This window comes from Pungitius pungitius, chromosome 3 (genome assembly GCF_949316345.1).
Source record: "Pungitius pungitius chromosome 3, fPunPun2.1, whole genome shotgun sequence".
Taxonomy (NCBI): domain Eukaryota; kingdom Metazoa; phylum Chordata; class Actinopteri; order Perciformes; family Gasterosteidae; genus Pungitius; species Pungitius pungitius.
In genome coordinates this window covers 6893806-6918409 of record NC_084902.1, presented here as the reverse complement: position 1 = coordinate 6918409, position 24604 = coordinate 6893806, and the positions used below count along the sequence as shown (strand labels likewise).

Below are 24604 nucleotides of genomic sequence, written 5' to 3'. Positions count from 1 at the left end.
ACCAAAAGCTTAATCACCACATTTCGTAATGATTCCGTAGTATCGGACGAGCCTCCCTGATCCTTTTAGGCCTCCACCCTTCTCTTTCGTATCAAATAGCATGGCGTGAAAAGCTTAAACATTGGACCCATCCTCGGGAATGGACACTGAATCTGGACCTGATCTTTATTTAGCAAAAGTCATGTCATCAGTAGTCTGCAAGTGTGCTGCAAAAATAAACCTGGTGCATTTCAGACATGGAAGTCACATAACATGCCAAGAATATACTCTTTTTAAAAGACGCATCTCTGCATTCTTCACGGCTGAGTCTTCTCTCCCCGTTTGGATTGGATGACGCCATAAATCCTTTATTCTGAACTTTGCATCGCTCGCTTGACAGCTGTCAAGTGTTTGTTGGAGTTTTTTTTTCCCTTCCCATAAAGTACTTTCAAGTATTCTGATGATCCAAAATCTTGTGTACACCACTCAAGCTAAAGCATTTGTTTCAGACTTTCTCACGCTGTCACAAGTCTGTAAATGCCTTTCGGAGATGGAATGTTTTGCAGAATGCATCTGGTTCTGCAGGTTGTCCTCCACCGTCACCGACTTCAAATGCCAGAAACTAGTGACACCTGTCCAATCCAATTGTGTGCGAGGATGTGTCCATGCACAGCACGTCCCCAGTGCTGTCGGAGAGTGTCCAACAGGGTGTCATGTCAGGACGTCAGTCTGTATGATGGAGAAAGTGTGCAATTATAAGTATTTATTTCAGGGCGGTGTCACGGGTCACATTGGCAAATAAGGAGTTTAAAGATGTGAGTTTGGTTGTTGTATCACGACAAATCTACAAAAAAAACCCAGACATGATTAGAACCTGCAGACAAAAGACCAAAACAAAGAAAGTCAAGCAGAAAACAAACAATAAAAAATACCGTTATCTAATTCAAACTGTTTTAAAGTGAACGAACTGAAAAGCAGAGACCAAGTTGCAGAAGAAGAAGTGTTTCTATGTGGAGCCGTGAGGCCGTGTGTGGATCTATGATCTGGCCTACAGGATCCCAACTGAGGAACTTGAACATTAATTACTAAATAATGAACCTCTACGGCTGCAGTGCTCAATATTATGACTTTGATGGATTCATGCTGTTGTGGAGTTGATTGAAGCTCTGGTGTGTGTGTGTGTGTGTGTATAGGGAGTGAACCACTAGTTAAACAGACTGAAGACACACAACTAGCAGTGCAGCTTTAATTTCTCAGTTATACGACTGGAAAATACTTCCAATCAGCCACATTGGTTCAATGTATTTAAAGATCGATTGGCCTTCTGTCCGATTACTGTTGAAAGATGGATTTTTCCAGCCGGCATGAAAACCAGCAATCAATCAACTGTCAGCGATTAATAGTGTGGGTGTTTGGTGGGGCGCTGTGCATAAAAGAGGTGTGTGTGTGTGTGTTTGTTCCTGACTGGTTTCCTCTGGATGAGTGGTTGTTGGTGTTGCTCAACCCAGTAGGACGTCTGCTGAGGGATGAAGGCAGAAGTGAAAGTTCCGTTTTTTTTCAGCCACAAAAGGAAATGCTGCTTCATACTTCTTCTATTTCAACGCCTTCCTTACCTCGACCCGTTCCTTACAACGGGGGGGGGGGAAGAGTTTGGTGACACATTAGTGTGGCAAAGGGAAAAGTAACACAAACACTTGCGTTTAAATTGAAGCGGATGAGATTGAAAGAGTAAAATGTCCTGTTTGTTACGCATTGACCAGACTTGTCTTTTTGTTCTTTTTACACAGTTGGAGGATGACAAATTCAAATTCACGACTTCTACGCTTGTAGAAGAATATGTGTGAATACCATTGAAGGGCAACGTTTCTCTTTCATTTAAATCTTCCATGGAAGAAAAAAAGTGCCACGCCCCCTTTTACCGATTCTGTGTTGAGGTGCTCTGACTTTTGTTCTTCTTCGGTTCTCTTCCCTGGAATACATGTTGGGCAATCACTTCCGTGACTGCAAAATAAACCGGTTAACGTTGAGACTACGACACGTCTGTTCACATTAAAAACACCCGTTGACGATTTCCTCCCTTTAAATCTGATAAGACATGCTGAAGAAGAAAAGACCAAACAAAACACTGTTCCTTTTATAGGAAAATTTTAATAGTTATTCAATGTTCTACATTTTACAGTAAATATACAATTACAAACTTGGCTTAGTTATAGTAATAGATCACTAACTGATCTAAAAAAAAAAAAGAAAAAAAAAAAAACCTCAAAAAAAAGAAATCATAAAAAAAAAAAAAAAAAAAAAAAAAAAAATTGAAAACAGATTTACACTTCATATCACAAGCCTGACGCTGGTCCGTCACTCTGGACCAAATAGCTAACATACACTTCTCTCAACGCTGAACACACGCTGGGCTTCAGTTTCAAACACAACCGTACGGTAACAGATATACCATAGCATGTGCAAACTGGGTACCAAACTAAAACTTCCAAAGATGGGGTTGTTCCTAATACTCGTTCCGGGGAAGGAGGGGGGGGGGGGGGGGGGGGGGGGGGTACAAGTATTTTTTATTTTTTTTGGAAGACAAGGAATTTCCACTTTTTGCATCACATTTTGTGTCAAATTGAAACGACGAGATAATATGACAAATTAAAATTGAAAAAGCTGCAGCAGAACACCAAAGACATTTAAGAGCCTACTATTCACTGGGATAGCAGGGTTTTACTTGTGAAAGTAAGTAAGACTGAGCAACTGCAAGGCAAAAAGTAGAAGAAGAAGAAGAAGGGAGCGGAGTCGGAGTAGAGGAAACGGTGCTCGAGGCCTTTCAAGGTTTAAAAATGTCAACGCTGACAGAGGAAAACCGAATGATTGAGACAACTTTGCACCCCCCCCCCCCCCCCAAACCCATCAGAGTGTCCGACTGTTCATTTTTACGTAAGTGCAAATTGGAAATAAGGAGAGGCAAGGAATGAGGTGAAATGAAGAAGCAGCCTTTCTTCGACCACCCTGATGCTCAGTGGGTCGGCCTCTCAGGAGCCCCCACTTTAAAAAGAGAGTGACAGGTTGTTGTTTTTTTTAAGAGTGTTGGTCCACAGTCTAAGAAAATAAAACTACCGCAACAAAAAACATCATGGATAAAAATGTTGGAATTTAGAAAAAGAATAAATCTCAGTGCTCAAAATATGTCGTCCAAATTGTGCTTCTCGGATGGAAACGACACCCAGAAATGATTCGTTTGACGCTTTGGCTCAAAGCCTTGAACCGGCGATGCCACTTCCAGACGGTCACAGTGTTTAGAAAACAAGGCGAAGTGAGAGTGTTTCCAAAATTACCGAAAGAAAAGGGACACACACAAAAAAGTTGCAGTTTAACACAACCGCGGGCAGAGACGGGGCGATGGCGGCAAAGGTCAGACTGAGGCCAAAAACACAGAGCAGCGTGGTAAAGGAGGCGAGAGGGGGCGCAGAACATGTGATCCGACATCATTTTGCATCCCTGGATGAAATGAAAAGTGTTTTTCTTTTTACGTTGGGGAAGGGATGCAGAATGGCCTCTGAAGTGAAAATAGGATTAACAGAGGATACAGTTGAGAGAGAGATAAACGTGAGAATACGCACCAACAACAATGTGAGGGATAGGACAGGAATAGAAAAAACAGATTCACAGGAAGCCAGACACAACAAGGACTCAAGAGTTCACCGGTCACTTAGGAGGAGAAACTAATATTTACTCTCGGGAAATATGGCATGGCACAGAAGGGCGTGGAGGGTTTTCATTCATGGTTCCTTACATCTCTGCAACCTCCAGAAGCATCGATGGGGCAACAAAGACCTGCCCACTCCAGATCGGATTAATTCAAGCAACATTTCAAAAAAATGTGGCGATTTGGTGTCGTTGAATTGCCACAAGTTTGTCGCGGGACCTCGTCGTAACGTCTCCCCCTTTCTCAGTGACCGATATGTAAAGGACAGAGATGCAGAGGAGATAAAAAATATGTGTGTATATATATATATGTATATATATATATTCAAAGCACAAACAGTAGCTGCCACACTGATGCAACCATGCTTAGCTAGAAATACATTACTGTACCACTGGCTGTACAAATATACTGCAGGTTCTTTTTAAACTTAAGAGATCCAATGCTATAGTGAAATACACCTGAATATTATGCATACTCATTACGCTCAAGTGACCAGAGTGAAAGAAGAAGAAAAATGAAACCCATAAGACTTAACTGAGAAATACTGACAGAAGTAGTGGTTGGTTAAATAAATCCTTATGATGAGGAACATCACTGCTGTCGCAAGAAAACAGCTTCAAATCAACTGGCTTGAATTCAATCGGAAAAGACTCGTTATGACCCAAGAATGTTGGACCACTTTATTCTACACAGAAGAATCCTTTAAAACAAAATCAGGCTCAAAGATTGATGTTTTCATCCGACAGCGGCTTAATGCAATATTTTCTTAAGTTAACCTACAAGTGTACAAACATCTGGACTAAGAATACCTCAAATACTCAACCTTATTGTTTTATTTTTCATTACAATATAAATTGCTTCTTCCTCCAGCACTACAAAGCCTAGGTACCTGTTACTTAACATTAAGTTATAGTCATCAAGTCTTTTTTTTTGTCTTCTGTTGTGCAATATTTCCTCAGTTCAAAATGTTTTGATATGTTCTACTTCACGTCTTAGCAGTGATTGTAATAATTATTGAATGGAGGCTGCATACAGAGCCTGTAATCCATTATTTAAAGATTACAATAAGCATAAAACCAAATACCATTCAAAAAGCTGATAATTACTGTGTGTTAACAGTTGGAGGGGTTCCCTCTCATTTTATTGCAATATCAAACCACTTCACCTATATACCCGCACACTAAATGCTTTTGTTATACAAATCTGTAGTATACCGATCATGAAGTCGTTCTTTTTTTTTTTTTTTTTAAATGTGTAAATCCTGAAATAATAATATATTGTATTACCTAAGAATCACCTTAATATTAAACCCCACCACTACTACTTGGTGTGTTAAGACGGGTCATCATACTGCCTGTGAACACAAGCACTTTACATGTATGAGAAGAAGGCTCATTGCCTCCAATCCTCTGATGACCCTCGAGGTTATGCTGGATTTTTTTACCTCATTTATTTTTTAAATGGAGAATTGTTTAAAATTCAGTCAGTAAAAGCAGATATGCCTTCTTTCCAGAAACGTGAACAAACAAAAAGATGGTGAACAAATGGATTCATCCTTTTTATAAAAACTGTAGTCTCAAAAGTCAACGGGACTGAAAACGAAGTGACGCGGCGTCATCACGGCTCTGCACTCTAGGCTAAAGCGTCCTCCATTGTCTTCACTGTTGTAGACACGACCACTTAATCCAGCACCGGTTGGACCACAGTCCTCTCGCAATTCACCTGCCAAATCCCCAAAAGTTATAATGTTCACCCAGATTCAGAGAACAGCAAACCCTCACTATGACACGGCCCAGACGCACAGCGGCGCCCCCTCCCATTGGCCGCCATGTCGTCCTACGTGTGGTGCACAACGACGTGTCACTGGTTGTAATGAACACGTGGATTGAACTCTATCCATTTATCAGCGCCCCTTGTGTGTGACCGGTCCAGTATTGACTGTAGGCTCCAGAGTCTGGGTTTCCATTTGTTGAGTGTTTGGTTATTAAGTCCTTGCCTGAAGGAAGGAAGGGAGGAAGGGAGGGATGAGGAGGTGATGAGGTCGCAGTGGGGACTCAAGGTACAACACATGTAGTGCAAAAGCAGCAGAGTGCTCGTGCTGTTTCTTGCAGGTGAGACGTCACAAACTCAAACGTTTTGGACCTTGAAATGAAAGTGACCCGACAGTGAACATGTGACCTCCTCCTCCTCCTCCTCCTCCTCCTCCTCCTCCCTCCGCGCGGTCCGATCGCCCCGTCTCGTTCTCCTCTTTCTCTCTCTCTCTCTGCGCAAACGCAATCCCTTTAAACTCCTTCTCTGCTGTCTGCCATGCTCACCACTAGAAGACCATGTATGCGGGTGTGTTGATCAGTAACAACATAACTGGAAGGTTTTGTGCAGTAAGTGCCACTCCGGTGTTTTTCTAACGCACCACAGGAGCCCCTGCGCGTGTGTGAGAGAGAGAGAGAGAGAAAGTGAGCATGACCACTCACGCCGTTGACACAGCCATTATGAATATTCCCACTAAAACGCATTGACCTACGCTAAGGTTAAGATTCCGACAAGTGTCACAACATACCAGCCTGCGCTGTACGTAGCACAAAGTAAGTGTTTCCTTAGTGTGTGCTATGCAAATGTGGACAGTGGGACACGCAGCAGGATGGGTAGCGTAAGCGCTCTGCTCATAGCACTTACATGGCGATGGGACGACGGGGGTGATGGACTGACTACTGCCGGACGGACAGCAACGCGCCGGAAGACGACTCAGATTAAAACCCGAAAAAGGAAGAACCCAAAAAGGAAAAAAAAACAAAAACAGAAAATATTTAAAAAAAAACTTAAATAACCCAGAAAACTAAATTGCTCATAATGTTAAAACCCTGTGCTGAAATCTAGTTGTTAAAACTTTGGCAGCATAAGTCAATAAGTCTTCGTAGTGACTGAAGGAGATGGTAATGAGGAATAAGTGCCCAATATATTCCAGCCAACCGAGCAGCAGCAGCAGGAAGGACCACACATACCAGCACAACACAGAAACCGGAGCAACTGACACCCGTGATTGGTCAAGAGTCCTTCTGGAGTTCCAATGATAGACACATAAAAAAAAGAAAAAAAAGAAAAAAAGAAAATTCGATAAAATTAAAAATAACCGTAGAAAATAAGGTAATGACTGGTTGGCAAATGAACAGAGAAAAATAAAAGCAGCTTTTGTAAAAACGTTAGAGAATGTCGCATACTAACAATAACAATAATAGTAAAGTGGCTGTTGCACTTTAGTTTTGTTCTTGCAGACAGGTGCTGGGTTCCCATGGTTACCAGTGGGAGCCCGTGTAAGATTTGAGCAGTTGCATACGATGGTGGACTCCAGATCTGGTGGGAAAGAAGAGCATAAGTGCACCATAGTGATTAAATCTGAGGCTGCCTCACAACCTTGAGAAGAGGAGGTGGTGTGTGTGTATGTGTGTGTGGGGGGGGGTTATACTTACATGATGAGTGGGCTCTACCAGTGAGGCGGTACGTAGCTGTACCCAGGTGTCCCTTGGGGCCTGTAGGTTGGCACGGTAACCGGGTGTCCTCCGATCTGGGCGTGCTGGGGCGTTGTCAGCAGGGTCCCTACAGGAAGTGAGCAACACCATTAATGACTCATTTTTGTTATTATTTTTGTCTTGTTGCCTGTGATGACCTATTCAAGATTCTTTATAGCATTTTATTTTGGTATATTTAGTTACATTAGTCAGCCAGCGAGTCATTTCTAAAAACACTGCAGCGTACACGTGCCGGGGTCTCGGTGGCCCTGGTCTCACCTGCACTCATGGCCATGGTCGTCCCGGCTACCATCCCCATGGCAGCCATGCCGTTGTTGCGAGGAGCGTTTACCGGGACGGGGGCCGGGTAGAGGGCCGTGGAGGGGATGCTGTTAGGCTGCACCACGGTGGTGTGATGGATCACATGGGGCTGAGCCGCATACACTGGCTGGGTGTAGTACGCGCCCTGTCGGGACGGACACAGGAAATGGTTGGTGAAGCCTAGGGTCTGCTGCATTTGTGTATGACAAATAAAACGGGTTACACAGGAACAAGCAAAACGGACAGAAAGGACATCCGACGGCTTGTGCGTTCCTTACCTGTGCGTATAGGTTCTGCTGAGGGTAGGCACTGCGGATGGGGTACATGGCTGTTGGGTATGGGGTAGGGGTGGGAGTGTAGGGAGGGGGTGCCCCATTCGACTGAGTGGGGGGCACTTTGTACGGGGTGCCTGCCGAAGTGTATCCTAAAAAAAGGCCCACAAGGAAGAAACGAAAGAAGGATTTAATAAAAAGAGTACCGGTCAACAGTCTGGACACATTTTCTCGTTCAATTCAGTGGGAAAGTGTGTCCAAACCTTTGACTTGTATTATAAATTGCTAATTTTTCAAGCAGAAAGTCGTCATTTGGAGAGTTGGCTGCTTCCCCAGGTCTTACATTATAGTGAAACGCAACATTTTGGGAATTAAAAGGGTTGCTGCTTGGACAAATCTATTATGATCAATTATATACCAATCATAAGTTGCAGCCTTATTTAGAGGTTTCTGTTTTGCATTTCCTTCATAATCCACCAGATGGGGGACTGGTGCCGTCTTGCGAATGGGTCTCAAGTCTCAAAACAGAGCAGCCAAGGATTTTGCATGATATAAAAGCCATACATTTACACCAATATTCCTAGATGGCATTACTGTATTGCATACTGGGAGAGTGTAGTACTGTAGTAGTAATATAAACACCTCTTACCGGAGAATATTCAGTAGAGCGGCCTTCCAACATTAGTCACACACGATTTAGCCAAAGCCCCCATTGAACACATCTCTTTTGACACTGCATCCAAAGGTTAATGTAGGACAGTGACGGCATCTTCAGACCACTGCATTAATGCCGGCTGTCACCTGGGCTCTGCGGGGTGCAGTACTGCCGAGCCGCCACTTGGAGGAGCATGAAGGTCAAACATGCTACTAGCTAGTTGCTGCTGTGGAGCTTATGAAAGCCCTTCTCTCACACAAGGACAAGGGAACAAAGAGATGCTGCTTCTATGGGTGTCTGAATGGGTGCGCGCACACACACACACACGACAATGGTGTGTGTGTGTGTGTGTGTGTGTGTGTGTGTGTGTGCGCGCTCGACAATTACACCCTGCTGATAGAAAACGGTTTTACTATTCAATGGTCATGAGAAATTGTCCAAGAAACGCTTTTAAAATCAGAGCGTAGCTGGCACGCCTGGAAGGGGAGGATTGTCTGGATACACTCATTTGCTCATACATTAAGCTCTGCAGAACACACAGAAGTAAATGTGCAGTTATGTGGTATGAATGCAACAAAAAAAAAAAAAACTCTAGGTTCTTTTGTTGAAAGGAAGCTGCGTGAGGTTTGATATTTCGTAAAAACGCAAACTGGGGGAGGGGACGATGTTCAAAAGCAGCCCAGATGAAATCTATAAACACACCCTGCCTTGGTGAGATGCTTGACATTCAGGAGAATACTAGAAAACACAAGTTGAGAATCTATTCCCCTCCCGTTCAGAAAATATGTCTCTTTTGTTGATCAAAGTAGAGTTTTTCATACACTGAAATGTATTTTTATTCAGACCATACTCTTGGTATACCTGAATTGCCATAACGGTGTCATCATCTCACCCATCCTTTCTCCTCAGCAACATACATTACATCTTTTACTGGGGTTCTTTAAATCTATTAAGAGCAGGAAAACCTTTTTTTAACATTTAAATACAAAATTATAATGACTTTCAAACCCCTAGTTATCGACTATTTGCCAATCAAAGTCAGCGCTAAATAGAGGTTTCGCTTAAACACACAAGCTCCAGTGAGATGCTATTGGACTCTGCGTATGTAGGGTGAACAGTTCAAAGCCCCGGCGCACTATACTAAACCAATCTATACCCGTACAGACGGACCATATCAGGAGAGCATCCAGACAACTGGCGTTCCCATCTGCCTCGGGGACCAGACACCAACAGAGCACGCATGTGCTGCTATACGGCTCCTGGCAGCTGTTGGCGGCTCGCTTCCCTTCACCGTCGTCAGGCTGAGATCGCCGCTCCGTCCGGCCCGCCTTCACATCATTAGAACCGCCCCCCCCCCCCACCCTGCGTCGCTCTAAGAGCAACCTTCTTTGCTCAAAACATTCCACGAGGACTCGTATTATAAAGCATTATTGGTTGTAGTTTGGAGTTTACTTTTGGTAATCACAAATAACTCAATTACTAAAAAAGGCAGAGAATTGATTTGCTTCCTTCTTTATCCAAACATCGACTGACAAATTGAAAACACTTTACTGCTTCAGTGTGAATCGAATGATACGAGACCACTATAAATGTCTGCTGAATTTACATCCAACCGTATGATACTGTCGAGTCTGCAAAGATGACGGTGGCACTGTTGCCGTTGACCAAATCAAATGTGATGTTTAATCCTCAATGGGCGTGACATCATTCTGCTGGAGGCTTTCTGGCTCTGCTCGCACGTTTGTTTACATTGTAAGATCCTTTCCCCATATTTAACCTTGCCGTGCAGTTTTTTTTACATTTTTGTGTTGTGCAAATAAAGAGACCAATAGGCAACCGTATCATTTATGTACTTTAGAAAGGGCGAACACAACGCAGGTCTTATGGTTAAAAACATGATGAGGCCGTGTCATCTTCAGCACGTACCAGTGTCTTTATGACAACCTTATCATAAAACCGCAGTGGGTCCCTCACACTCACTCCCAGCTTTGTGGCTAATTTATCTCTGATGGTTTTTCCCGTAAAATAAAAAAATCCTACTAATTATCACCCCAAAATTGCAAAGGACTGACAAGCGTTTCTTCCCAAGAGCTTACATTGTCAAATACAAAAGAAGTCGTTGAAAGGTGTGCGTTTGTATTGGGACTCACCTGGTGGATACCCAGGACTGCCTGTTTGATAGAGGTTGGGTGTATAGGTGGGAGCCGTGGCAGGATACCCTCCTGGATAGCCTGAAGAACATCAGACAACAGAGGAAATGTCAGAAACCCTATCTGAACAAACGCAGCGGGCCACAGATGTACAACACACACACACACACACACACACAGAACAATATTTGGTTTAGAACTGGATGTGCACAGATGGCGCTCATTAAAAAAAAAAAAATAGAAATGTCTGCACCAATAACACAGTTGGCTGAATGCATCTTGCATACAGACTAGACACACCTGCCAATATGACGTGGGAGGAGACAAATTCAAGAACACATTAGCAATGCAGGCAGACACGTGTGAGGGGTGCACACACAAACACACACACACACACACTTTTGTGTCATCAATTACATGTTGAGCAAACAAAGCAGATTTTGGCCCGCTTTTGGTGGTAAAAAAAAAAAAAAGAGAAAAGAAAAGAAAGTGTGAGTTGGAAGCGAGCGAGACAAAGAGGGAGGGAGAGAGGAGCGAGACGGTAAGAGAGCGAAGTGCTGCTCGCTATTATTGGCAGTCGATATCACAGTCGGATCCGCAGCCTTGAGCCCGGGATGAATCCAGCTCTGGCTGCTGTAATCTAAAGTCGGATGTAACGTAGTAAATATCTGCACGTGCAATGTGCACCGCGGCCAATAGGGATATGTCAACTTAAAAAATATAAACCTCTCATTGTGGTTTCTCTAATTGGCTGCGTTACGCAGCAGTGCATGGTTCAAGAGATTTTAAACAGAATGTCTGCATTTGGAGAAATTAATTGGTTAACATGTGCATTGATTCAGAACCATTAAATTATACAACAACAGATGAGATACTACATGCTGATGAGCATGGGGGAGGGGGGGGGGAACCAATGTTTAGGTTTGTTACTTAAAAAAAATGAAGGGATGGATGATCATTGGCTCCTTACATGTATACAGCCATCTTTGCCTTTTGAAAGGAAAGAGCTGAATTTGTACTTCTCATCTGAAACAGCTGGCTAACGTAACAGCCTTACCTCACAAATTAAATGGTATTTTACTTCAGACATTATGACCTGAGTTACATAAAACAAAAATCATAACCTCGTTCACAAACAAAACTAATCTAAAAAACAAAATGCAGATAGAAATTTACATCTAGTAGCTGGTAACTAACACGTTTATTCCTGAGAGTGATTGTTAAGGAAATAATTAGCCCTCCAATATTTAAAACGACAACAAAAACTATTTCCTTTTTCTCTTCACGATTGCATTCTTCCAGTTGAAGCCTGCTGGTCTCAGAAAGTTATGTCCTTACATTCATTAGAGATGGTTTACTATCGGTAAGATTTCAATGTAGGCACATGGACTTTCATGCACCTTTCTATCATAGACACAAAAAAAAGTCACCGGAAATAATCCCTGAAAAACATGCAGCTCGTCGGACTTTGTCCCATGCATGTGTCTTCACGTGGAAGCCCACAACAGGAAGCTACATGAGCACTTGAACGCACCACTAATACCATTAAATGGGTGGGAAAATCGGTGAATGAAACATCTGAACACAGATCATTCCTGCAGCCTACTGATGCACAAATAAATGCTGGGGAGAAGGGAACCAAAATGACACAATGGAGCAGCCAAATGAGCCCAGCTTCATGCTTCTGCATCACGTTATAAAGATGTCACGAGCGGCAGTCTCTGTGTGGCGTATCGCAGAATGATCTAACAAATGGAACCAGCTGACATCAAAGTCCAAAACGTGAAGCTATTCAGAGTCTTTGCTTCTTTGACACACGGTTTAACTTCATGTAAAACATTGAGCTGTTCCTCTTTGTTGTTTTGTCACATTGTTTCTTCTGCAAACAGAGCGGTTTGACTGCATCTCGTCATCTTGTTCATCACCAATGGCACGGAGCCCGTGCTTGTAGAAAACTAACGGTGTGAACCTCCACGCTCTGCGGTCGCGGACCAGGCTCACACTGCTCCTCTGGATTAACGACATCTTTTACTTGATTGCACACTTTCAAACTATCGCATTTCTTTATAACAACAGCTTATATACTTTTTCCCATTTTCTGAAAGCAATCGATTTTTAAAAAATCCATTCCTTGATGCGTACCGAGTCACTCCAGAAAGATTAGGCCTCAAGGTAGAAAACTCACCGGAAATCAATTCATTTCTCAACGTTGTGTTCACCTGTAACAGTTCTGAGACACCGGGCTTTCCTTTTATTAACGCTGACCCTGAATGCATCAGATATTTAATGAGCTTGGGGAGCCAAATAATTATATTATTAAAAGGCCCGCAACCAGAGGACATGTTTGAAGAGAAGTTTATATTTTATATTTTTTTGTGATTTTGTATAATGACTCAGAACAAGTTTTTTACTCCAAACATGCTGCTACGAGCTCAATTTATTGAGCTTATTTCCCCAATATTTATTCTCTTGTTGGTTCTCCCTGCGATGCTCAGAAACGGAAGCCTCCTGTTTGCTTATCTCTTGTATTTGTTACTGATTTTTCATTAATAAAAGTGTGTGTGTGTTAGTCTCACCTGTAAAGGCCATGTTCTTAGGGTTTCCGTATGGGGTGCCAGGCTGAACTGGGCTGTAGACGGGATTCATAGCTGAAGCTAACCTGTTCTTACTGAGAAAGAGAGAAATAGTGTGGCGGGGGGGGGGGGGGCAGCGGGGGATGAGAGAAGAAAGAAGGAAAATGGAAGAGAGAGAGAGAGAGACGTAAGCCGTGTAAATTGGAAAGAAAATTGTTCCGATTATCAAGCATACGCACACACTCACCACACACATAAACCCCAAACTGATTCTTAAGGCGTCATCCAGCTGAAGGATTTTCCCAGCATGCAACAAAAATGATAAATCAAGCCCCGTGATATCTCACCGTCAAGCAGGCTAAAAAATAAATGTAAAAAAAGGCTTTAGGAATAAATAAGGCACAAGCACGCATGGCTCCACTGAAAATAAGCGCCTGGTTTGATGTGCGGCATTAAGTACATCTTGCCAAATGTTGCACATCTACCTCGTTTTTTTTTACCTCTGCGCCTAACAAGGCAGGGCGAGCTCTGACAAACGGTTTGTGCGGAAAAATAGCCATTGAACATGTACGGGGCTGGCGATGGTCGGGGCGAAGGTGACCAGTATCATAGCCATTCATCGTACATCTCTAACCATAAAAAAAGGCATCCTTCTCCCCAATGTAGATGAAAATACCTCAAGGTCTTAGAGCTTTAACTTACCTGGCCATGGAGGAATATGGGCACGGGAAATTGTATACATGTGTGTGTGAGTGTGTGTGCATGCGTGCCCCGTACCTCTTGTGCGTGTCTGGTTGATACATGAAACTGAATTTGTCTGTGGGATGCCCGCTCGCCATTCTTGCTGTATGCAAATGAGGAAGGAGTGGAAGTGGATATGCAAATCTGAAATTAAAACAGCGAGAGGTCATGATTACAACGAACACAGGAAAAGGGAGGAAAAAAAAAACAAATAGCTAAAAAAGCAAGCACTGGTGCCACAGCAAATGGTTAGTGACGCAGCAGGGGAGGCAGTGATTTATGTGCGTTTGAGTTCTTCATCGTGACCGACGGGTCTTTAGCCACTGATATGCACAACTGTGCTAAAAAAAAAAAAAGAAGAAAAAATGTAATGGTGTGTGTTGTGAGAAATGGGCTGTGCTCGCTTCCATTTTGAAATCCCTCAGTCAGCTGTGTGTGCTCGGACATTGGCATTGAATCCAATTAAACTATATTCTGTTCCTGTCCCGTGTTTATCCTAATAATATAATAATATAATGCGTGCATGTCCAAGATGATTGTGTGTGTGTGTGTGTGTGCAAGGCGACGTGCTGTACACAACATATAATACAAGCAGCAAAAGCCAACATTAAGACAGCCAAATGAAAAAGAAAAAAAAAACAACACACCCAGTGAGTGGGCAAGTGGCGGAGAACAAAAGATAGTAGAAAAGGGCCCGGAGTCTTGCACCGAGCGGTGAGTAAGCATGATCCAGTGAGCATGATCCAGAGCCACAAACACAAAGCGGAACAGCTGAGGAACAAATTAAAAGAGAGGGAAGGTGTGTGTGTGTTTGTGTGTGTGTGTGTAATTCCAGTTCATGTGGGTCTCGTGTTGATTGGCTTCTGTTTCCGAGGGAGATGGGAGCTTGTACATGTTGGCAGGGCAACCGGCCGGCTCCGTCCGGTTTCCTACAGACTATAATGTACCAAATATGTTGTGGCAGGCTCGCTCTCCACACAGCAAGCCGACCGTCCCTCATTTGCAGACTCATCAATAGTTTGTCCAATTACTTTTCCTGCGGACTCGTGAATGGGATTGTACCAAAAGGACCAACAAATTGGACCCATCGGCCCTGGGATCGTGCTTCATGGCCAGTTGACCAATTCTTCAGGTGATTATCGCTTCACCGCCGCAATTCCCGCGCGTACACAGTAACCGTAGTGATGCCAAATGGCACCCATCGACACATTAAGCACGGAAGCATCTCGGCCCTCCGTCCAGGAACACCGATGTCAAAACGCCAGGATGCAACGCCGCAGCAGAACGAGAGCACAATCACAGAGGCAGCTCCTTTTGAGATGTTGGGAGGGCTCAAATTCGTTAAATAAACAGGTATGCGTGGGCCCAAATAAATGCTCAACGTGTGCCCCCCCCCAACCCTCCCCAAAGAAAGTCCAGAATTTAAAAAGAGAGAAAAAAAAATAAAAGGTTTATTTTCTACAATTGTCCGCTCCTCGTGGCACACAACAGTAAACGCCCCGACGCGTTCGCACACTCGCACCAGCAGACAGAGAGCTTGCATCCGCAACGACTACAACCCCCCCCCCCGCAAGGTTGTAAACCTAGGGGAAACACTGATCAGGAACATGAACCTCTGTGTGTAAAAATATGTAAAAAATTGCGCCAGCAAAAGATTTCAGCGAATCCATCGCCGCACGGTCTCATTAATCTAACGCATCTCCTAGGATTTATTTTCTTCCTCTGGGACAATACTGCTGCTCCTTTGATTTTTTTCATTTAATGTATCATTAGATTTCTCCACATAATCATTACATCAGTCCGTGTACGATCAGATAAAGGATCATTTCAAATGTACCGCACTGCAACATTAAAAAAAGAAGAAATCAGTTTGTGGGATGAGTCAGAATTCATTGCAAACCATCCCAAAGTTGTCAAACGCTAACCTGTTAATCCATAGCCGCTTTAATTTTAACGGGGCAATTCTGCAAATACTTCATCACATCAAAGTTTAAGAGCTTAATCTGCTTGTTTTTCAAGTGAGCCGAGTTGCATTGTGCGGCTAAGTGTAGAGGGAGGTAACAATGGCCATTAACACATGGGCAGGTGGCTAAGCTAACCCTGAGGTCTAGTGCGGCAACATAACCAATTACTGTGCCTGAGTAGAGAAAGACGTGCATGCTCATCATTTCAGCCTGTGTGTGTGTGTGTGTGTGTGTGTGTGTGTGTGTGTGTGTGTGTGTGTGTGTGTGTGTGTGTGTGTGTGTGTGTGTGTGTGTGTGTGTGTGTGTGTGTGTGTGTGTGTGTGTGTGTGTGTGTGTGTGTGCGCGCGCGCGCAAATGTGACAAAATGTGAATGGGTGCAAACAAGAGGGCCACCACAATGAATCTGATTTTTGAGGAGTAGATGAAGGCAGAAATACATGTGATGAGTGGGAGTGTCCGTACTCTACGCTCTTTGTTTACAGGGGGAGGGGGGTTGTGAAGGAGCTTCAGGCTCTCTCTAGCCAGAAGACCTTGTTTCACAGACCACCAATATATACATATACGATCGTAAGACAATTCTCCAGAGCTTCACCATAAAAGAGGCCCTGTTGAACAGTGTAGAGGGCAAGAAGACGTGTACACATCTCCAAGATGTGAGCATCTGTGGTGCTTAAGGCATAATTCATAAGAAAAAGAGTATCCTGAAAACATCGCAGCCAGCAACGAATGCTGGGTATTCAAATCCAAGGGTTTGGCTGCTAACAATGGAGCCAGATGATTGTTATTCTACAATTCTTACTTTAAGAGAGGAATCGTGCTGTCCATTCTGCACTCAGACAAAATGGCTTCAAATCATGACTGCCATGTCATGCATTAATTTTTTTCCTCTAAGTAATCCACATCAACCACAGTTTCACAATCCTGATTCTACAGGACCCTTCGTATGTCAATATGCTGCTACGGTACAAAAAGGTACGGCACGTGGATGAAAACGCATCAGAGCGGCCGGGTTGGTGGAGAGCATCCGCCGCAGCGCTGCAGGTAAAAGATGCTTCGTCTCGCCAGAAGCCTCTGATGACTAACTAATCAAAAAAAGGCTACAATTCACCATGCACGCTCTGGCTTCATTTTGTCAGAACGGATTAATGTGTCTTTACACTGCTCCCCCCCCCCCCCCGGATGCAAACACAGCAGCCTTCAGAAGGCAGCAGGGATTGCCGCCGTGTAACATTCCTCCATCAGGCCGAGGGCTGCAGGGGATCAAACTACATGTGGAGTGAAACCTTTCTCTCCCCCCCTCCCCCCCCCCCCCCCACTCGTCCGTTGTGCACTTTGACTCCTTTAAACCAGAGACCATGCTCCCACATGCCCGACCTTGTAACAGTCTGCCATCCTCGACATGAAATGAATTGGATCTCACTTTTTCTCTCCTTCTGAGTAAGCTACCTGTGTATCCATGACACGGCAACGAGGGAAAAACCAAAAATTGGATTCGCATTGAGAAGTGAAGCTGCTGCACCGCAGCCGAACATAAAAATACGTATACCTTTGACACTTTGTGAGTGACATCTTGAGTCACTATATCTTATTGAAAAATGTTTCAACCTTAACCTAGCCCGATCGAGCTTTCTCTATTACTGCGTCATTGCATAAAAAAGGAAAAGAAACCTATGATGCAAGTGAGGACGTAAAAAGGATAGTCCATATCATTGAAAAGGACACGGTAGATTTCTTCCACAATAGAAACAGACAATTGTTCATTATCCCATCAAGCAGCCCAAAGATAGTCACTATCATATATGAGAAAAAAGAAAATCGAGAGCATAACATTTCCACAAAAAGTGGAAGAGGCAAATATCGTTTTTTCTCTTTTTCTTCTGAAGCAAAGAAATGCTGAACACAATAGTTTCCTAATTCTGTCGACCGGCTAATCGTGTCGGCTAAGCTAGACTGCGGCATCAATAATCATCCAAGTGTGTCAGGAGCTCGCGCTCCATTGTGGCACAAACTCACACTGACATTATTAAAAAAAGACCTTCCAGCTCCGTGCCAGTTAACCAGTTATTTTTCAGGACTTTGTTAAGTTTAAACCCCATTAGTGGGACCTTGTTTGTGTTGAAGTCGGACGCTACAGCCTCGAGGCCTCAGCACAAAAGCACAGCTCGTCCTCGCCCGCATGCCAACAGAGCCGCCGACTACATCTTCAAATGCTCAGTAATTTGACAGGCGGGTCTGGCCTCGTTTCAGATCTTCCAAGATCAAGCCCACATATTTACATTTGAGTATGTTAATATAAAATGTGTATGTTGCAGAACAATAACCGTGGTTGCACTCCTTTAAGGGAGATTCCTGCAGCCTGAGGGGGAGGGGAGGGCACTAGAGGTAATAATGAGGGAGGATTGTGAAAGAATAAACCTTACTCAAACACACACACACACACACACACACACACACAAAGAGCTTCCATTCCTAGAGAACATGTACAATACAACACAACCCCCACACCTACTCTGTCCTCCCACATAATACCTCACCAGGCATCTACTCTTTAGAGCAACAAATCAAAACCGGTGGGCGTCCTCACACTTCGATACGGGAAAGAATGGAGCTGAACAGCTTCTTCTTTTTTTTTAATCCCTAAGAAGGCGGAATTTCACTTGTATGTATATGAAAAGGAAACCGCAGTTTATTGTCTGGTGATTTATATTTGTCCGAGTGTGATGCGGTTCGTTATTATAGTAATTATTTAATGTTTGGGGGTTGGGAACCAGTCATCCTCAAAATACCTACCTCCATATCGAGTCATACATTGAATGCGCAGCGCAGCCAGTGTCGTCTTTGTTTTTTTTCAGTAGCGTATTATCTTATTGGTTCGCTGCACTCTAAAGCTGAAAAATGAGTGAGCGTCTCAAATGTGAAAGTCTTTCTTTGTCTACTGAAAACCGTGGGACAGAACCTGCCATTTCAAATATCACCCCGGAGTTATTTTGTCCTGACATTTTATCGACTTAAAGATGAATCTGTAAAATAGAAGGCATGTTATTGATGATAAAAGTGATTGCAGCCCTACTGCACATCACTGGAAAACAACCACAAAAAAAGCATTAAAGCAACTCGGTTTAATATTTTCCCTTTGAAATTTATATTTATAAAAAAATAGTGCATTCATGAAGGTTTGCATGGCTTTTGAAGTAGCAGCAATCATCACTAAAGCGTGCAATTCAACAAAACACAGAGCCGAGGGACACACCAGCTAATAGTAGCTGCCATCACAGTCAGAGCTGACATCCATTATCAAGTCGGGGGACCAAATCCATCTTGCTGCAGTCCTCAAAGGCAGTCTCATGGAATCAGAACCCCCCCCCCCCCCCCCACGAACACAATCAGACTTGCCCTGCAGCAACAACCTCCAAACAGCCCCGGGCTATTTCTAATCTAGGACAGCCCTGTGCTCTTTGGGACAGCATCTCCTCTTCCCTCTGTGCCGGCTTCCTCCTATTTCATCCTCCTTTCCAAAAGCATCTCATCAGTCACACACCGCGTGGGTCTGCAACTCTGGATTATTGTGAAAGCCCACTGGAAATGAAAATGTTGCCATGAAAAGAATACCTATCGACATTATCCATTTATAGAGATTTCTACACCCGCTGTAGTCTTTGGCTACTAACACACATTTAGGGAGAAGCCCCCATTATAAGGTATCGACACAGAAGTCAACATCTGAATACGATACAGGTAACGAAATACGAGTTGCACAATGCACAAAGAAGGGTAAAACGTGAACGGCGGTGACAATGTTTGCCTCAACAATGATACCTTCTTCATTAGGAATTAATTAAAGACTTTGGTCTAACTTTATTATAAAGACTGCATCAGGTAATTGACTCTCAATGAGTTCTCAAAGCGAATGGGGGATTAGATCGATAGCACTGGAAAGTCTACGGCCACGCTTCACGACTGATGAGGCTGAATATCCGACTGCAGAAGCTCGAGGCCCCAAGCTGACTCGTTCTTTTTCACAATTGGGCTGCGAGGGAATTATCGCTCGCTGATTGCCTCCATGGTAGCAGAGTTAGTCAAGTATCCTCGACACAGTGTAAACACTTCTGTACTATTATGAATAGGGCAGGCGCTGGTGAATTCTGCCTTTTGCGGTAATAAGAAAACAACAGGCTGCGGGGTGAGAAGTTCACATTTGGTCACGGAGTGGGACGTTCAATTTGAAAAATGGCGGAGACTAAATGTTCTGTCTCACACACACACACACCTTAAACTCAACTACAGCCACCAGTTAACGTCATGTGGATGTATAGAAATTTGTCCTAAAAGCTGCTTTATGGAACATGAAGCAAAAATGGCTCATCTACCAGTTAAGGTACCAAACGGATCCCCCGCTCTGCTTCTACAACCGTTGGCCCATAACGCCACGACTTGTATCAGATTACTCCTCAGGAACAGTACGATTTAAGGTTTAGAAGCATTTACTGTGGTGATAATCGCTGTAGAATTGCAGCTAAACTTAGCTGTGCTTAGACGGATTTAAAGCAGATGTGGAGGAAACATGGCTGTGTATGGAAGTGGGTGGGGCCTGCTTTAGGTGACCAATCAGAGCAGACAGGGCATTTGAAAGGGGCCTTAAAGAGACGGGCCTGCACTCACACGGACCGTTTCAGACAAAAAGAGGAGCTGCTGATGCCAATGTTTTACTTACAAACCTCAACCGAAAGCCAGCCAAATGTATTTTTCCTTTATAAAAAGGGCGATAACTTCACCCTGCAAAATGGGTTGGGTTTTTTTACAGCCGATTTCAGGAATACATTCCTTCTTTTAATTCAACTCTTCAGGCTTTCCCCCTCTGGTATAAATAGATACATGTTAATCCCCTGCTACGTGAACTACCGTATGAATCAAAGACAATTGATCCTGACTGTGGTTATCAGTAATGAAACAATAGCACGCAGCACAGACACACGGGTAACCTGTGTACACAGCGGCAGACCCCCCACCCCCACTGAGATTGACATGAAATGCATTACAACTTGGCCTTTAGGGATTAGTTCAACCTTTTATCCTTGTCCCGAGTGTCCCATGCTTTACCTGCCACCGTACACGCACACCAATCAATTATGTGTCAATGGTGGCCAATAATCTCTTTGGAGAACAATGAACAATATTTTGTCATTATTTAGAAAGGCAATGGTTTATATATTCATCAATTAGACAATACGTAATTGCTAGTTATTTTGATAGCCAATTGATCATTTCAGTCAATATTCAAGAAAAATAACTTGCTACTAATTATCTTTTGCCCTTTTGAATGTGTGCATTTCCTGCTTTCTATGGTCTTCTAAATTTGAAAAGAAATAATGATATATATATATATATATATATATATTATTAAAAGCAAAATTAGAGATTTAAAAGATGAATATGACTATTTTTCAAGTTGAAGGGAGGAAATTGATTGAAATAAACTAAACTAAAAAAGGACAGTTCAGTCGTATTCAAACATGACAACTGTCAAACATCCCTGACTTTACATTCAAACCAACCACGTTTAATATCTGCTATTCTTTGTGTTTCATGTTGATCCTCTTGTCACAGGCCTGTGAACTGGACCCCAGGGAGGGGACTCTGGAAGGTGCTGCCTGTAAGCATCTTGTTCACTGATAATAAACTCATTAAGTGGTTCAAACCACAAGGGACCAAAGAGCCAAAAAAGATGGCTCTTTTTAGAACCACCGTCTCTCGCAACATTAAATGACTCCGGCTTTATACAGCCTGACAGTTTTACGATTGCATTGTACAGCCCACCATTCATAGCCAGACTACGCCGAACACATGCCAAAACCCACATTTACCACCCTGTCCTCCATCATGGCAGACAGGAGTCACCTAAGCCAGCAGTTTATGTCCACTGAAACAATAGTTGGAAAGCAGTCGGTATACCGCAATTTCTGAATGCATTTCTCAAGGACGACCATTGTCCCGGCATTTAAAATGTCTTCATCTGGGGGGGGGGGGGGATTGCGATTCTGCCAGAAGCTTCTTGACTAGTCTTGAAAAGAGTGGGCGCAGGCTTCAAATTTGCATGTTTTGTATTTATTTTGGCTATATTCTTTATGACTAATGTTGCCTCAGGAAACATAGCAAAAAGAAGAAAGGAATGTCTGCAGCACATGGAGCTGTGTGCCTCTTCCAGTCTCTACAGAATATCCTTTTGAACTGTACACAGATAACAAACTGTATGTATTTCTGGTAAGAATCAGTGGTATCTTAAAAAAAAAAAAAACTTTACAGAACTGGATTAGCAGTTAATGACTAAGGCACTACACCCCCCCCCCCCAAATAGAAATAAGAGATAATTCTGAAGTGGATTCATTTCACTGATAAGAATAGTCATATGGGAGAAGAAAAATACGCCTTAAGCTTTTTGTGTAATCCTGTCTCTTTTGAACCATGAGAGGCTCCTTTTGGTTTCAGTATTGTGTGTCAATGAGCGCAAACGTTCCTGGTGGATCTCTTCTAGGGCAAAACGATGAGTTGATCATGAGAAAATGAAGTGAAGTTTGAGTGATTTACCGACAGACGGCCAAACGGAGAACAGGCTGCTTTTCTTCTTAAATGGAGAGAATCAAGAAGATTTTTTAAGAGGTCATCATGTATTTGAGCTACTGTATTATAGAAGACTTGACTAATTGTTAATCAAAAAATAACTGGTCAGCAAATCAATTAAAACGGATCATAATTATTATTAGTTTCTGACAAAACTAAATTGTTCTGCATTCCCAAGACTTCCACAGTAACAGCGGTCTTCAACCCAAACTTGATCCGGAACCTCATCTTTATTATGAACCAAAGATGAAGCGTGCCGGTTAAGAGAAAGTAATCCATTGAAATGTGCAAATATTCACATTATACATGCAGACGCTGTTAGTTATTTCAAAAACACAATAGACGCAGCGCCAGAGCTCCGTGAAAGGCAAGTTAGTAACACCCCAACACACATCCTTTTATTTTACGTATTGGTGGCTGTAGCCTGGAGGTTAGCGAGCGGCCAGCGGCCAGGCGTTTGTATTTAATAGATAACTTAACCACCGTCACGTCCATCGGAGCATGGCAGCACACGGCATTCCTGAGATAACGTTAGCAAGCAACGCCAAAACAGCCACGGTTGGACCAAAAAAAAAAAAAAAAAAAGGGTCACACACAAACAAGCTTAAGACACCATTTTGAAAATCTACCGATTTCTAGATAACAACTCCGAGATGCCATCTTGCCAATTATCACCAGATTAGCCGCAGTTAGCATTGGCTATTCAAGCATTGCCACGGCGCACCGTTCAGGAATCCCCACGGCTCTCACGTATTAGTAAGGTTAGCTTAGCTTGCCTAAAAAAAAAAAAAAAAACCAACAAAACCGCTAACCAGTAGCATCCTTGCATCCCTCGGCACACGCTGCTCAAATGGCTAATTAGCTAGCTAGCCGAGTCGAGACTAGCCAGCGACAATGAAACGAGTCAGACCGGACCGCCGCGGCACGACAGCGGCTGTCCGTGCCGCCGGGGCTCGAACCGCGGTCGATAAACCGCCCCCGTTACAACCGACACGACAGCTAGCGTCATTATTAGTTGGGACTCCGCAATTTTAGCCAGGTCGTTTAGCATAGCCCGCTAGTTCCCCCCCCCCCCCTCGCCCCCCGCTTCCAGCCGTGGCAACGGCGGAGGACAATTGAAGGGAAACGGAGGAAGAAGAAGAAGAAGAAAAAAAGACAGAAAGAAAAACCCCTTCGAAAAACTAGCTAGTCAACACATGGACATTCCTGCGCTCGGTTATAAACATCGGTGGAGACTTACCGAAGCCACTTGGTCGAACAAATACAAAAGATTCCCCGTGTGTTGGTGTGCGTGCGTGATGTCTCCCGTGTGTCTGCGCTGCCTCAGGTCGGTGCGGACTGGCTCTGCTACAGCAGCGTTTTGTCGGACCAGTGGCGCAGAGAAGACAGCTTTCACCCGAAGAGACGGCCACCGTGTGGGGGATGGGGATGCATTGCCGGGAGGGAAAAGAGGAAGGGAGGGATGCAGGGATGTAAGGGGAGAGGAGGGGAGGGGGGGGTCTGACCCACCGATAATACACAGTGGAGAGGTTTATCATCATGGCCGAATAATAATGTTGATCAATTGTAACGCACATAAATTGGTGTAGCTCAGATTCACTAGAAGATCAACATCAAATGAGAAGGAGATTAGCTGTTGGTATTTGACACAATTAACTGATTATACTCTCAATGAATCGATAATGGAACATTATGGGTTAGTGCGACTATTAAATGCTACTCTACACGTATGGAGGATGTAGAACACACGGATTATTCGACAGGCTTTTGAATTTACAATAGCCTGTCGAATACACCGTGTTCGACAGGACAAAGACAGAGTTGTGTTTTAATAAGAACACAACTCCGTCTTTGTTCTGTTTTATGTCTTTTGGGACCTTAACGATTGAGTCTATTGTTTCTTTATGTTGAGCATAATTTACATAATTTACATATATGTTGTTTCCTGTATTATGGAGAATACGCACTGCAGTAATATACGTGCAGGTTCACAAAGGCCTGCTGATGTGTGGTATTTTGAAATCAACATTTCCATGCAGGAACGTGTGTATTATTTGGCCATCAGCATTGTGGCGGTGAAACGTTACTGCAGCACGGCGGGAAGTTCACGTTCACTAATTTAATAAAGAGG

At 43.5% G+C, this 24604-nt stretch overlaps 1 protein-coding gene across 3 annotated transcripts; it reads right to left on the bottom strand.

Moving 5' to 3' along the window:
• Window positions 1-3038: 3038 nt before the first annotated feature.
• Window positions 3039-23912, bottom strand: fam168a (family with sequence similarity 168 member A). 3 transcript variants are annotated; one of them, XM_037482921.2, is made up of 8 exons: window positions 23714-23912; window positions 13931-14038; window positions 13157-13248; window positions 10581-10661; window positions 7782-7927; window positions 7462-7693; window positions 7144-7270; window positions 3039-7027 (listed from the first exon to the last, which is right to left on the bottom strand). In XM_037482921.2, the coding sequence occupies exons 2-7, from the start codon at window positions 13990-13992 to the stop codon at window positions 7158-7160; spliced, it is 726 nt and encodes a 241-aa protein (XP_037338818.1). In that variant the 5' UTR covers window positions 13993-14038; window positions 23714-23912; the 3' UTR covers window positions 3039-7027; window positions 7144-7157. The 3 variants fall into 3 exon arrangements, with proteins under 3 accessions (XP_037338818.1, XP_037338980.1, XP_062417110.1); XM_037483083.2 differs by having other exon boundaries at window positions 7462-7648; window positions 23714-23908; XM_062561126.1 differs by lacking the exon at window positions 13931-14038 and having other exon boundaries at window positions 23714-23911.
• Between the last annotated feature and the right edge of the window lie 692 nt (window positions 23913-24604).